The 12,669-nt window shown below is 46.9% G+C and overlaps 1 protein-coding gene across 1 annotated transcript in view; it reads left to right on the plus strand.

Moving 5' to 3' along the window:
• The window catches only part of oplah (5-oxoprolinase, ATP-hydrolysing), a 41,452-nt gene extending 29,426 nt beyond the window's left edge, over nucleotides 1–12,026 (plus strand). The window contains exons 14-28 of the mRNA XM_083632092.1: nucleotides 235–372; nucleotides 1,325–1,463; nucleotides 1,761–1,873; nucleotides 2,111–2,262; nucleotides 4,956–5,116; nucleotides 5,372–5,473; nucleotides 5,765–5,939; nucleotides 6,737–6,921; nucleotides 7,533–7,679; nucleotides 7,854–7,988; nucleotides 8,741–8,890; nucleotides 8,996–9,153; nucleotides 9,593–9,753; nucleotides 10,001–10,098; nucleotides 11,343–12,026. Of these exons, the coding sequence (XP_083488218.1) occupies nucleotides 235–372; nucleotides 1,325–1,463; nucleotides 1,761–1,873; nucleotides 2,111–2,262; nucleotides 4,956–5,116; nucleotides 5,372–5,473; nucleotides 5,765–5,939; nucleotides 6,737–6,921; nucleotides 7,533–7,679; nucleotides 7,854–7,988; nucleotides 8,741–8,890; nucleotides 8,996–9,153; nucleotides 9,593–9,753; nucleotides 10,001–10,098; nucleotides 11,343–11,495 (2,167 nt within the window). The 3' untranslated portion in view covers nucleotides 11,496–12,026. The remainder of the gene's footprint in view (nucleotides 1–234; nucleotides 373–1,324; nucleotides 1,464–1,760; nucleotides 1,874–2,110; nucleotides 2,263–4,955; nucleotides 5,117–5,371; nucleotides 5,474–5,764; nucleotides 5,940–6,736; nucleotides 6,922–7,532; nucleotides 7,680–7,853; nucleotides 7,989–8,740; nucleotides 8,891–8,995; nucleotides 9,154–9,592; nucleotides 9,754–10,000; nucleotides 10,099–11,342) is intronic.
• The last annotated feature ends 643 nt before the right edge of the window (nucleotides 12,027–12,669 follow it).

Here is a 12,669-nt window from a genome sequence, read left to right on the forward strand (position 1 = left end):
CTTGCACCTGTGTTTACGCTGCCTTTTCCACACAAAATGGCCCCCGTGAGAAGGGTCTATTCCCTCAACTTTAATTGCCTGATAAAACCTCATATCTCTATTAACGTGTCAACTTTGCAGGAAGGCTTCCATGCATTTCTGATAATTAATGTACAACAAACCTACAACTTTCTACAAGTCACTGGCGGTAGGAAACCACAGCAGACTAAAGCAGTCTTGTCCTCCTCCTCTCAGCGCTCAGATCAGCACTGAGGTGTTCCTGCACCTGCGCTACCAAGGCACCGACTGTGCTCTCATGGTTACCGCCGCTGGTCACCCCGGCAACGCCCAGTCCTGTCAAGCTGGTGACTTCCGCAGTGCCTTCACCAAACGGTTAGCTCGGTTTGCTCACTCATTCCTTTGATAGTATTTTGGCTTATTCAGGCACTGATCGCTTCATATATCATACACGTATGCATTCAAGTGTATGAGCTGTCGGGGGGGGTACGGTGGTGCAGTGGTAAGCGCTGTCGCCTCACAGCTCGAAGGTCCTGGGTTCGATTCCCACCTGGGACGCCGTGAACGCTGAAGGAATGCGTGCCCGTCCGCATGTCCTCGAGTGCCCACCGCCCGGCGCCCGGGTGGGGTCGTCAAAAGGGCCTCTCTGTGTGGAGTTTGCATGTTCTCCCCGTGCCTCCCGGGGGTCTCCTTCATATAGGAACCCCCTTCACCAAAACATGCAATATCCTGGTTGCTAATGTGGTTCCTCCTCTGGTCATTAAGGGCGCCTGTTCAGAGGGAGGGGAACTGGTTGGAATAGCGTGAACCTCCCACGTGCTATGTCCTACCGGTGAAGCTTCCTCTGTCAGGTGAAAATAAGCGGCTGGCTAATTGCCCATGTCTCGGAGGAAGCATGGAGCCAGTTTCGGCTCTCCCCAGATCGGCAGAGGGTGGAGTAGCAACCAGGATAAATAAATTGAATTAGCACTATTGGGGGATAAAAATGGGATAAAAAATCGGGGGAAAAAATATTTAAATAAAAAATTGTATGAGCTGTCGCCCCTTACACTTTCTCTCCTGTGCACCTTCATACTGTATAAGCAAACATACCACCAAGTTAATGTGTCAACAGGTCAGTGTTTACCATAAGAGATAATGTTACATGAGCTTCCCAGCAAGTACAGTTTGGGATTCACATTTATTTACACTGCTCATGTTCTCCTACAGTATGTTACCTCTACCTTTCTCACATTTCCCTCCTCTTCCATCACACCTTCTCCTTTGTTTTCTCTTCTTTCCTTCTCTCCCTCCCTCCCTCCCTCGCTCCCTCCCTCCCTCCCTCCAGCTATCTGAAGGAGTTTGGCTTCACCATCCCAGACAGACCCATCATGGTAGATGACATCAGAGTGCGAGGCTCTGGGAAATCTGGCATCAAATCAGTCTGTAAAGCCAAGATGGGGCATGGACAGGCCAAACCTGTCACGGTACACAAACGGTCTCGCATGCGCACGCACGCACGCACGCACGCACGCACACACACACACACACACACACACACACACACACACACACACACACACACTTACAGATGTGGGTTTAGATTTGAATACGTCTTCACAAGGCCTAGTTGTAACAGAGTTGGCTAAAAGACAAAATAGTTTAAAAAAGGAAAAAAGAAAGTCAGAATTTGTTGGGTCACTTGAAGGTGAGGCTAAAAACAGTTGGTTGCTATTGTGTGTATGATATCATCCTGTGTGTCCTCGCTCTGCTCTTCCCTGTAGATGACCAAGTGTTACTTTGAGGACGGTTACCTGGATACCAGTGTGTATCTGTGGGAGGAGCTGCCATGTGGCCACAGCATCCAAGGCCCAGCCATCATCATCGACAAGAACAGGTAGGCATTTCAAATTTAAGCTCATACATAGACATATATAAGACATACTTTGATATTCTTTTTTCTTTTTTCTTTTTACTATTCAGGGCTTTTTAGGGCTGAAATTGTTTTGCTTTTATTTAAACCAGCATTAAAAAGGTCTTAATGTATATATTTTGACATGTATTTACCCTGTGACTGTGTCTGCACCCCGACGCTCGTTGCTATCCTTGGATCTACTCTTGTTTCCTCCATCAGCACCATCCTGGTGGAGCCGTGCTGTGAGGCCCGTCTGACAGAAGGGGGCGACGTGTGCATGACGGTGGGCTCGGACCCTCACTGCGCCCTGGGCACCGAGCTCAACACCGTGCAGCTCTCCATCTTCTCCCACCGCTTCATGAGCATAGCAGGTCAGCAGCTCCACAACAAGCACAGAGGAGAGAGTGAGGGAGGAGGTGATAGAGGAGAGAGTGAGGGAGGAGGTGACAGAGGAGAGAGTGAGGGAGGAGGTGATAGAGGAGAGAGTGAGGGAGGAGGTGACAGAGGAGAGAGTGAGGGAGGAGGTGATAGAGGAGAGAGTGAGGGAGGAGGTGATAGAGGAGAGAGTGAGGGAGGAGGTGATAGAGGAGAGAGTGAGGGAGGAGGTGATAGAGGAGAGAGTGAGGGAGGAGGTGACAGAGGAGAGAGTGAGGGAGGAGGTGATAGAGGAGAGAGTGAGGGAGGAGGTGATAGAGGAGAGAGTGAGGGAGGAGGTGATAGAGGAGAGAGTGAGGGAGGAGGTGATAGAGGAGAGAGTGAGGGAGGAGGTGATAGAGGAGAGAGTGAGGGAGGAGGTGATAGAGGAGAGAGTGAGGGAGGAGGTGATAGAGGAGAGAGTGAGGGAGGAGGTGATAGAGGAGAGAGTGAGGGAGGAGGTGATAGAGGAGAGAGTGAGGGAGGAAGTGATAGAGGAGAGAGTGAGGGAGGAGGTGATAGAGGAGAGAGTGAGGGAGGAGGTGATAGAGGAGAGAGTGAGGGAGGAAGTGATAGAGGAGAGAGTGAGGGAGGAGGTGATAGAGGAGAGAGTGAGGGAGGAGGTGACAGAGGAGAGAGTGAGGGAGGAGGTGATAGAGGAGAGAGTGAGGGAGGAGGTGATAGAGGAGAGAGTGAGGGAGGAGGTGATAGAGGAGAGAGTGAGGGAGGAGGTGATAGAGGAGAGAGTGAGGGAGGAGGTGATAGAGGAGAGAGTGAGGGAGGAGGTGATAGAGGAGAGAGTGAGGGAGGAGGTGACAGAGGAGAGAGTGAGGGAGGAGGTGACAGAGGAGAGAGTGAGGGAGGAGGTGATAGAGGAGAGAGTGAGGGAGGAGGTGATAGAGGAGAGAGTGAGGGAGGAGGTGATAGAGGAGAGAGTGAGGGAGGAGGTGATAGAGGAGAGAGTGAGGGAGGAAGTGCAGGAAGTGATCGAGGAGAGAAATTGAGGGGGGAAGATGTATGGAAAGGGAGTAAGTAAGTAAGTAAGTTATCCTTTATTTATCCCCTGGGGGAAATTCATCCTCTGCATTTGACCCATCCTCTACTAGGAACCTTCCTAGAACTAGGAGCAGTGGGCAGCCACTGTGCAGCGCCCGGGGACCAACTCCAGTTATTTTGCCAGGGGCACTGACAGGAGTATTAACCCTAACATACATGTCTTTCTTTGATGGTGGGAGGAAACCGGAGCACCCAGAGAAAACCCACACGGACACGGGGAGAACATGCAAACTCCACACAGAAAGGACCTGGGACGGACCAGGGTTCGAACCCGGGACCTTCTTGCTGTGAGGCAACAGTGTTAACCACTGAGCCACCGTGCCGTCCCAGGGGGTTAACCTTTCTCCATCTCCAATTATTTTGTGCATTTTACCTTATGTATTTATTTTTTTAACACTTTGATTTTTTTTTATCTTTTTCTTTCTTTCTTTTTTCTGATTTCCCCCCCATTTTCTCCCTTGTACTTGGCCAATTCCCCCTGCTGCCCCGGTCGCTGCCCCACCCCCTCTGCCGATCTAGGGAGAGCCGTAGACACACACATGCTTCCTGCCGATACATGTGCAGTTGCCAGCCGCTTCTTTTCACTCGGCAGCAGGGAGCTTCACCAGCAGGACGTAGCACGTGGGAGGATCACGCTATTCCCACCAGTTCCCTTCCGCCCCGACCAGATTTTTTTATCTTTTTCTCTTCCTTATTTTTGTGCATTTCTTTTTTTTATTTCTCATGTTTTGCTGGTTCCCACAGGTCCTTGAAATCCTTGAAAGTTTGTCAATTCGAGAGACAAAAATCATGGCTTGAACATTTTTGAAAATAGACATGGGTCATTGAAAGTGTTTGAATTTATATATTTTGTACAAGAAGAATAGAGATTGAAGTTGTTTTTTTTATTTTTTATTTTATTTTACATTACATTTTATTTTTCTCAACTGTGCTGTGTTAACGTTAAACACAGCACAGCTGAGAAATGTTCACACATTCAAGCTTCTCTGTTTTTTTTTATTGTTGTCTGTGAGCTTCTGTAAATTCTGCAAGTTTGAATTTGTGGGAATTGGGCCTGGAAAGTCAATGAAAAGTCCTTGAATTTGATGTTTAAGAAGGTGTGGGAACCCTATAAATCCAGGTATTATTATTACTACTATTATTATTATTATAACTATTTTATTCACATGTTGAGTTCTGCACCATCTCTCAAGTTCAAGTTCAAGTAGTTCAAGTTCAAGTATATTTATTGTCATTGTTAAATTGCTCCAACAACGAGATATAGACAAGCATCTCCCTGAGACGTACAGTGAAACACCAAGGTAAAGTGCATCGGCCCAAATAATAAATACATACAATAAATAAATACATTATTCTATAAAGGCATCAGAGTTAGTGACTGTTCAGTAGTGCATGTAAACAGTGAGTCCAGAATGTTCTACAGAGTTCGTGAGCAATGAGTGCGAGACAGTCAGAGTTGGTCAGAGTTCATTGTTCGGGGTGGGGGGGGTTGTGTTGTGTTTCGAGGGGTAGTGTTCAGCAGGCTGACAGCTTGTGGGAAAAAGCTGTTAAGCATCCTGGAAGTTTTACAGCGGATGTCTCTCCCCCTCTACAGAGCAGATGGGCCGGGTTCTGCAAAGAACTTCCATCTCCACCAACATCAAAGAACGTCTGGACTTCTCCTGCGCCGTGTTCGGGCCGGATGGGGGACTGGTGTCCAATGCACCGCACATCCCGGTCCACCTGGGGGCCATGCAAGAGACTGTCCAGTACCAGGTAAGGAGTGTGTGTGTGTGTGTGTGTGTGTGTGTGTGTGTGTGTGTGTGTGTGTGTGTGTGTGTGTGTGTGTGTGTGTGTGTGTGTGTGTGTGTGTGTGTGTGTGTGTGTGTGTGTGTGTGTGTGTGTGTGTGTGTGTGTGTGTGTGTGTGTGTGTGTGTGTGTGTGTGTGTGTGTAATACCCAGGATTAAAGAAGTGACTCCACCTTTCCTCATTAACGTCAGTTCTTGGTTCTCTCTGCTCGTCCTCTGCAGATCAGATCACTGGGGAAGGATCTGAAAGAAGGGGATGTGATCCTGAGTAACCACCCATGTGCCGGAGGCAGCCACCTTCCTGACCTCACTGTCATCACACCGGTCAGAGGCTACCAGCCACTCTCCCCTCTAGACCTGCAACTAATGATTATTTTCATTATCGATTAATTTGTTGATTGTTTTCTAATAATCAATTTGTTGTTTGGCCTATAAAATGTCAGAAAATGTTCATCACTTTTTCCCCCAAAGCCCAAGAGGACATCTTCAAATGTCTTCTTTTGTCCTGACCAACAGTCCACGATTCATTTTCTGCCGATCAATTAATCGACTAATCGTTGCAGCTTTACTTCTCTTCTCTCCTCACTCCCTTTCTCCCTCCTCATTCCTCTCCAGGTGTTCAGGAAAGGGGTGAGCCGTCCGGTGTTCTTTGTGGCCAGCAGGGGGCACCACGCCGACATCGGGGGTGTCACTCCCGGCTCCATGCCGCCCCACTCCACCTCCCTGCAGCAGGAGGGGGCCGTCTTCACTTCCTTCAAACTGGTCACTGGCGGCGTCTTCCAAGAAGAGGGTACGAGAGGAAGACAGGAGAGGAAAGGAGAATGGAATACGAGAGTGACTGTAAAAACAGAGGGGGGGGACTGAATGTGAGAGAGTGATGAAAAGACAGGAATAGTTAAGGGAGTAGAGATAAAGGAACGCTGTATCTCGTCAACAAGTCAAGACTTACAGTACATTGGATTTTTCCTATCAGTTGGTTGGGAAGGAGTGTAGACGAGCGGAGGGACTATTATAAAAGACCCCTAGTTTAGTCCACATTAGGGCCATGGACCCCCATTTGATGAGATTGTGTCTGTCAGATCCAGATCGGAGAGTATTTTTATTAGATATTTATATTACAGCATATATGATTTCTTCCATAATTCCACAAGTATCTGTATTGGTAGAGAGATAACAGTGAAACTATGACCAAAACAGTCATTCTTCTCAATTTTCTAATAATTTGAACTTGTAAATTAAGTAATGCTGATGTTTAACACTTCATCGATTTGCTGCGGACCCCCTGGGACCCCCTCAAGGACCCCTGGTGGTCCCCGGACCCCACATTGAGAACCACTGCCTTTGAGATACAGCGGACTTAAGAGTCCGGACTGTAATGGATTCTGTGAATCCCTGGAATGCATGGCTTTTGAGGAATGTTCATAAAAACACAGCATTAGAATAACTCACAGTGACTCTATCTTGAATTGGTTTCGGTCCGTCTTCATTTAATACTATTACTCACGTGACTTTCAACCCTCTCATCGCTCTTTCCCGTTTCTCTCTCTCTCTTGTCCTCCCTCGCTCGCCCTTCCGTCTCCATATCAGCTGTAACTGAAGCCCTCATGGCTCCGGCCCAGTACCCAGACTGCTCTGGGACTCGTAATCTCCATGACAACCTGTCGGATCTCCGGGCTCAGGTGGCAGCCAATCAGAGAGGCAGCCAGCTGGTGGGGGAGTTGATTGACAGCTACAGTCTGGCGGTGGTCCAGGCCTACATGGGCTACATTCAGGTGGGAGAAGTGTAGGTCAGCCCATGGAAATAATGTGTGTGTACTAGAAGTGTCACTAGTTGTTCCAGAACCTTTTAGTACTTTATTAGAAGTAACTTTTTGCATTACCCACTTCAACTACATCAGCTATAGCAATGATGCTGCCGTCATTGTTTTAAAATGCAAGACTGCTGTTCCGTTTCAAGCCAATCTATTTTTTTTCAAGCTGATCAAATAGACTGCTTTTTCAATTGTAGCACAGAATTTTGACTTTCACTTTTTTGCGCATACACATACAACATAAAACAAAACACATTCTAATTTTAACAGTTTAACAGATTACAAGCATTGAACAACTAAGACATAAAGTTACTAGCTACCACAAAAAAGTAATCTTACTTGTCAAACTTGTTAAAAAGTAAGGTGATACCACTAACAATGTGGAGATCACATTAGTGGTCTGGTGACAGGTGTGTGTGTGTGTGTGTGTGTGTGTGTGTGTGTGTGTGTGTGTGTGTGTGTGCGTGTGTGTGCGTGTGTGCGTGTGCGCGTGTGTGCATATGTGAATGCTTTTGTGCAGTGCTAGCATAACCTGTTTGTGTTGTGTGTGTGCAATATGTGTGTTGTTTCAGAGTAATGCAGAGCTGGCAGTGAGAGACATGCTGAAAGATTTTGCACATCGTCGACGGCAACAGACCGGCTCCTTGGAGGTGGAGTCGGAGGATTTCATGGACGACGGAACGCCCATCAGATTGCGGGTCCAAATCAATGAAGAAGAGGTGGGCGGGGATAATGAGCTCAAAATGATCCTAAAATGTGTTTTGTTTTGTCTGACCCTAAAACAGGCCAGGTTTTTTAGTTACTCTGTTGTTCGTCTCAACATGTGCTTGAAACCCAGGACATAAATACTATATTCTTCCCTCTCCCTCCTGTCATGGCGTCCATCACTGCAGGGCAGTGCGGTGTTTGACTTCACGGGGACGGGGCCAGAGGTGTGGGGGAACTGTAACGCTCCGCGGGCCATCACCCTCTCTGCCCTCATCTACTGCCTGCGCTGCATGGTGGGACAGGACATCCCCCTCAATCAGGTAATGCAGTGCTCTCTGGAGTCCTGGGCCAGTTTCTAAGTTACATTCAACGTTTGCGTATGTTTTTTGGCTGGTGTCAAGATGCCGTGAGGAAACTCATACCTGTAAAAGTTGAGGTCACAATCAAATTCAGATGCATTTATTATCGGCACTACAGAATTAACTGACCGGTACAGCAGTAGTAATTCAGTAGTTTAGAGCTGAGGTTTGCACGTTGATTTCTGTTAAAATGTGCTATTCCCAGAATTGTAGATCATTTGAAAGAAAACCCACTACACTTGGAGAATAGTGGGATTTAGATTGACTTTAGTCTGATAAATGAAATGTATGTGGAAATAGTCATCTTCACGTGAGATGCATTCAAATGGATGGACGTGCTGTGGTTCCATAGTTAAGTCGAGTCCTGCTTCCCCTTAGTAAGAATATTAAATTGAGTTTTCAGCTGTACCACCAAGGCAACTCCTTTTTATGCAATACAATTTCAAAACCCTTTATCGCAATGACTTGTCACCATTACACTTTTCAACTTTATGTTTTTAACTAATAACTGTATGACCTGATGAACAGATCAGGTTGAAACACATCAGCAATTTAACAATAAAATCTTTTAAAATATTTCTACATTAAAGGAGTTGTCTGGGCTTTTTTATTTTTTTTACGCTACATTGTATATGAATTGAATCTCAATGACATTCAAACTCTTCATATCATTCTGTTTGTACAATTCACCTGTTTCCTCTCTTCATGTCCAGGGCTGTCTCACCCCAATCAAAGTCATCGTCCCCCCTGGCTCCATCCTCCAGCCTTCCCAGAATGCAGCAGTGGTGGGGGGGAATGTGCTCACATCCCAGAGAGTGGTTGATGTCATCTTTCGGGCATTCGAGGTGTGCGCTGCATCGCAGGTGATAACAACTCTACTTGTATAGAAAATATGCAAAAAATGAAGAAGCTTCCAATCCTTTCCTCTGTGTTGACCAGTTAGATTTTGTCTCCCCTCTCTGCGGCAGGGCTGCATGAACAATATCTCGTTTGGCAGTGAGAGTAGCGGTTACTATGAGACGGTTGCCGGAGGAGCGGGGGCGGGGCCAGGCTGGAATGGGCGGAGTGGAGTTCACAGTCACATGACCAACACGCGCATCACTGACCCCGAAATCCTGGAGAAGAGGTGGGGCAAGTGGTCATGACTTGGCAGCTAATAGAGTACCACAGGAATGAGTCGGAAGTAGCAAATCGCTAACCTGACGCTGCCAGATGGATGTGGCTTCACATTTGTGAACTCAATACCGCCCCATCTGGCGGAGTCAGGTTAGCAAATCGCCGCTCGTAAGGGGGAAAGGCTAAGGGATTTTAGAAAGGGGATTTCGGTTAAATGCATGAAATAAGGTCTGTGGTTAAGTTTATTTGAGTGGAAATTTGTGTTCAGCAGGATAATCTTCACAAATGAGGACCGCTTTTATGACTTTTGAACCCTTTTCTGAAAATCACATTAAAAAAAGGCATTTAAAACACAGAGCTAAGCAGCAAATACAGCCATGACTTATCAGAGATTAAAACATTTGACCATCCAGAGAATTGATTTGACTTGTATGCTAATGTTCACTCAGGTATCCGGTGATTCTGGAGCAGTTCTGCCTGCGGCCCAGCTCAGGGGGAGCAGGGAGGTACTGCGGTGGAGACGGTGTGATCCGGAAGCTTCTGTTCAGGAACAAGGTGGTTCTGTCCGTACTGACCGAGAGGCGCTCTACCCGCCCCTACGGCCTCATGGGTAACCTCTCACCTTTTGACCTTACATACTTTGCTTTAATTGGCCATACAAAGTGGCACAAGTGAATTTTTTTTTTATTCCATAATAAATGAGGCCAGGTTGATTATTGGGTTGTGACATGATAGCGTTATCTCGATATCGATATCTCCTCCTCTTCTCATGGGTCAGGTCTTAGCTCTGTGTAAAGTTGATTTCTTTCATGTTGTGAACTCCTTCCTGTCCCTCTCCTCCTCTTCTCGTGGGTCAGGCGGTGAGAGTGGAGCAGCAGGGCTGAACCACCTCCACAGAGCCGACGGCAGAGTGCTCAACCTGGGAGCCAAGACCTCCGTCAGTCTGCAGCCAGGGGTAAGACTGCAGTGTGTGTGCGTGGGTGTGTGTGAGCACGTGCAAATGTGCGTGTGTATGTGTATGTAGCTTGCATTGTGTTGACAGTACTGGCAGAAACCTATGTTAAGGGCTTCCCCCGGGGTGGAGGCGAGATTCGATCCACTGATCACCCGCTTGCAAAGCGCACGCGGCGGAGCTGGTTAACAGGCTTTTATACTGGGGAGTGAGTTTAACCAACTTACTCAGTCACTACCACTCGGGACTCATGAGGACTCACATTCACTCTGTTACATGTATGTGTGTGTGCTTGTGTCTTTATCAGGTGGCTCACTTGGTAGAGTGCATAGCGCTAATGGGGGTTTTCCATGCAGAAAGCTGGCCTCGCCCGGCGCAGCTGGGAATTGTGTTTCCATGCAACAGGGCTTCCTTCCAGATGTGTAACTAGTGGCGCGCTTGTCACGAGTCGCAGAGCAGCAGCAGCATCAATATGGCTGTGACTAGTCGCTAATGGTCAAAAGTCGTGGCTAAAACGGTGGATAAACATTGCATTTCCTATAAGTTCTTCACAATAAGAGCCGTCCAATAGTTTGTCAGTGGAAAGCTTTTATTATTAAGCAGCAGCTGGAAATGTTTTCATCAGCTCAGCAGTAACAATACACAGCTCCCAGGAAATGGTCAAATGAAGCAGATATCTGAACGTACAAACCGAAACACCGGAGATGCATTAAACTACAAACTACAGAGATTGTTAGAAGCTACAAAAGTACTGAGAGCTGAACACACTTTTAAAAACGCTTTTCTCTCCACTCCAGCACAGAGACATGAGAGTTTTGCATCGCAACACAGCTGTTTGAGGGGAAGAAGGGGGGTCGTGGTGGGTTAGCTGTGGTTGGTGAGACGTCACCGCAGCCCGCTTGGAGGCGGGTCCGGCGTGCTTTGACCCCACTCCAGATTAGGTCCATCTGGAGCACGACATGGCTTGACACGTAAAAAATATCATGGAAACAGAAATCAGCGCAGAATGGCATGACTTGGTGCGGCCAAACGTGCCAATGGAAAAGGCCCATTAGGTTTGGTGCTTCCAAACCATAGACCTTTGCTGCACGTCATCCCCTCTCTCTCCCTGCCTTTCCTGTCTGCTTACTGTCCTGTCCACTAAAGGCAAAATGCACCACCACCCCCCTCCCCCAAAAAAGGTTACCTACCTGACCCTGTTTTTCATACCCTGAAACCCCTCTGTGTTGGTGTGTCTCCCTCTACAGGACATGTTCTGCCTCTACACCCCTGGAGGAGGTGGGTATGGGAGGGAAGAGGAGGGCAACAGGAGACCTCAGACTAAGCGCAGGCGCTTGGACGAGACTTTCCCTGAGAGAGGCAGCGTCTTTGAGTACCGAATGGCACAAGAGGGCGTGTGACGGCAAACCAAAAGAGAAAGGGAGAGGACAAGTCAGGGGGAGAAGGAGAGAAGCTGGGTTTGAGACTGTGTGAGGGAGAGACGGAGATGAAGTCAGAAGGTAAAATACAGTTGTCTAGATATAGGCTGGCAACTCTCTGACCATTTCTACACCAGTCTGTTTTGTCAGTTTTCATCGACATGGTCCACACCACTTACAACAGAAGCAGTTTTTTCAACATTGTTTTGCAGTTTTTCCAAACCTGTGTAATTTAGTAGGTGATAACTGCAGAGATGATTGATATTTAACATGATTAAATATAATCTACACCCCCCCCCCCCCCCCCAAAGAAAAAAGACTGAGGCTGCAGGCCAAATGTCCAAATACTAATTCTGTGTAATATGTAATATTTTAGCAAGGCTGTCCACACCATACTAAATGTGGCATCGATGAGATTTGTGTGCGAAGTCTGATTTAGGTATAATAAAGTTAAGTCTGATTTAGGTATATACAAATAAAGTTAAGTCTGATTTATAGAAAGTTAAATCTGATTTATAAGAAGATTAATGGAGATACTGTACATCCCCATTTTCTTGTATGCATATTAAAAAGTACATTTCCAACAAATACTATTTTTATGAACGAGGCCCCAAAGTTGTCACCTTGTTGAACACATACTTGGTACTTTTGCACCACATAAGATTAAACACATTTTCAGTTTGTTATGCCGCCGCCGGCGATAGCCAGGCCGGAGGCATTATAGTTTCGGGTTGTCCATCTGTCTGTCCATCCGATGTTCGTTAACCTCTCGACCTCTGTGACCTCTCGAATGCCATTTTCAAGCTTGTTAACGCGATATCTCGAATTTCTTCTAATTTGCCTCAAACGTCCACTTGGACTCAAGGATGAACTGATTAAGTTTTGGTGGTCAAAGGTCAGAGTTCAAGGTCACTGTGACCTCACAACCGCTCATTTCATGCTCTTTAACGTGATATCTTTGGAACACCTTGATGGAATTTCATCAAATTTGCCTCAAACGTCCACTTGGACTACAGGATGAAAAACGCCATTTCCTAGCTTGTTAATGCGTTTTCTCAGGAACGCCTTGACGGAATTTCGCCACATTTGGCTCCAACGTCCACTTGGACTCAAGGATGAACTGATTACATTTTGGTGGTCAAAGGTCAAGGTCACT

Source organism: Poromitra crassiceps, assembly GCF_964638095.1.
Source record: "Poromitra crassiceps genome assembly, chromosome: 2".
Classification (NCBI taxonomy): Eukaryota; Metazoa; Chordata; class Actinopteri; order Beryciformes; family Melamphaidae; genus Poromitra; species Poromitra crassiceps.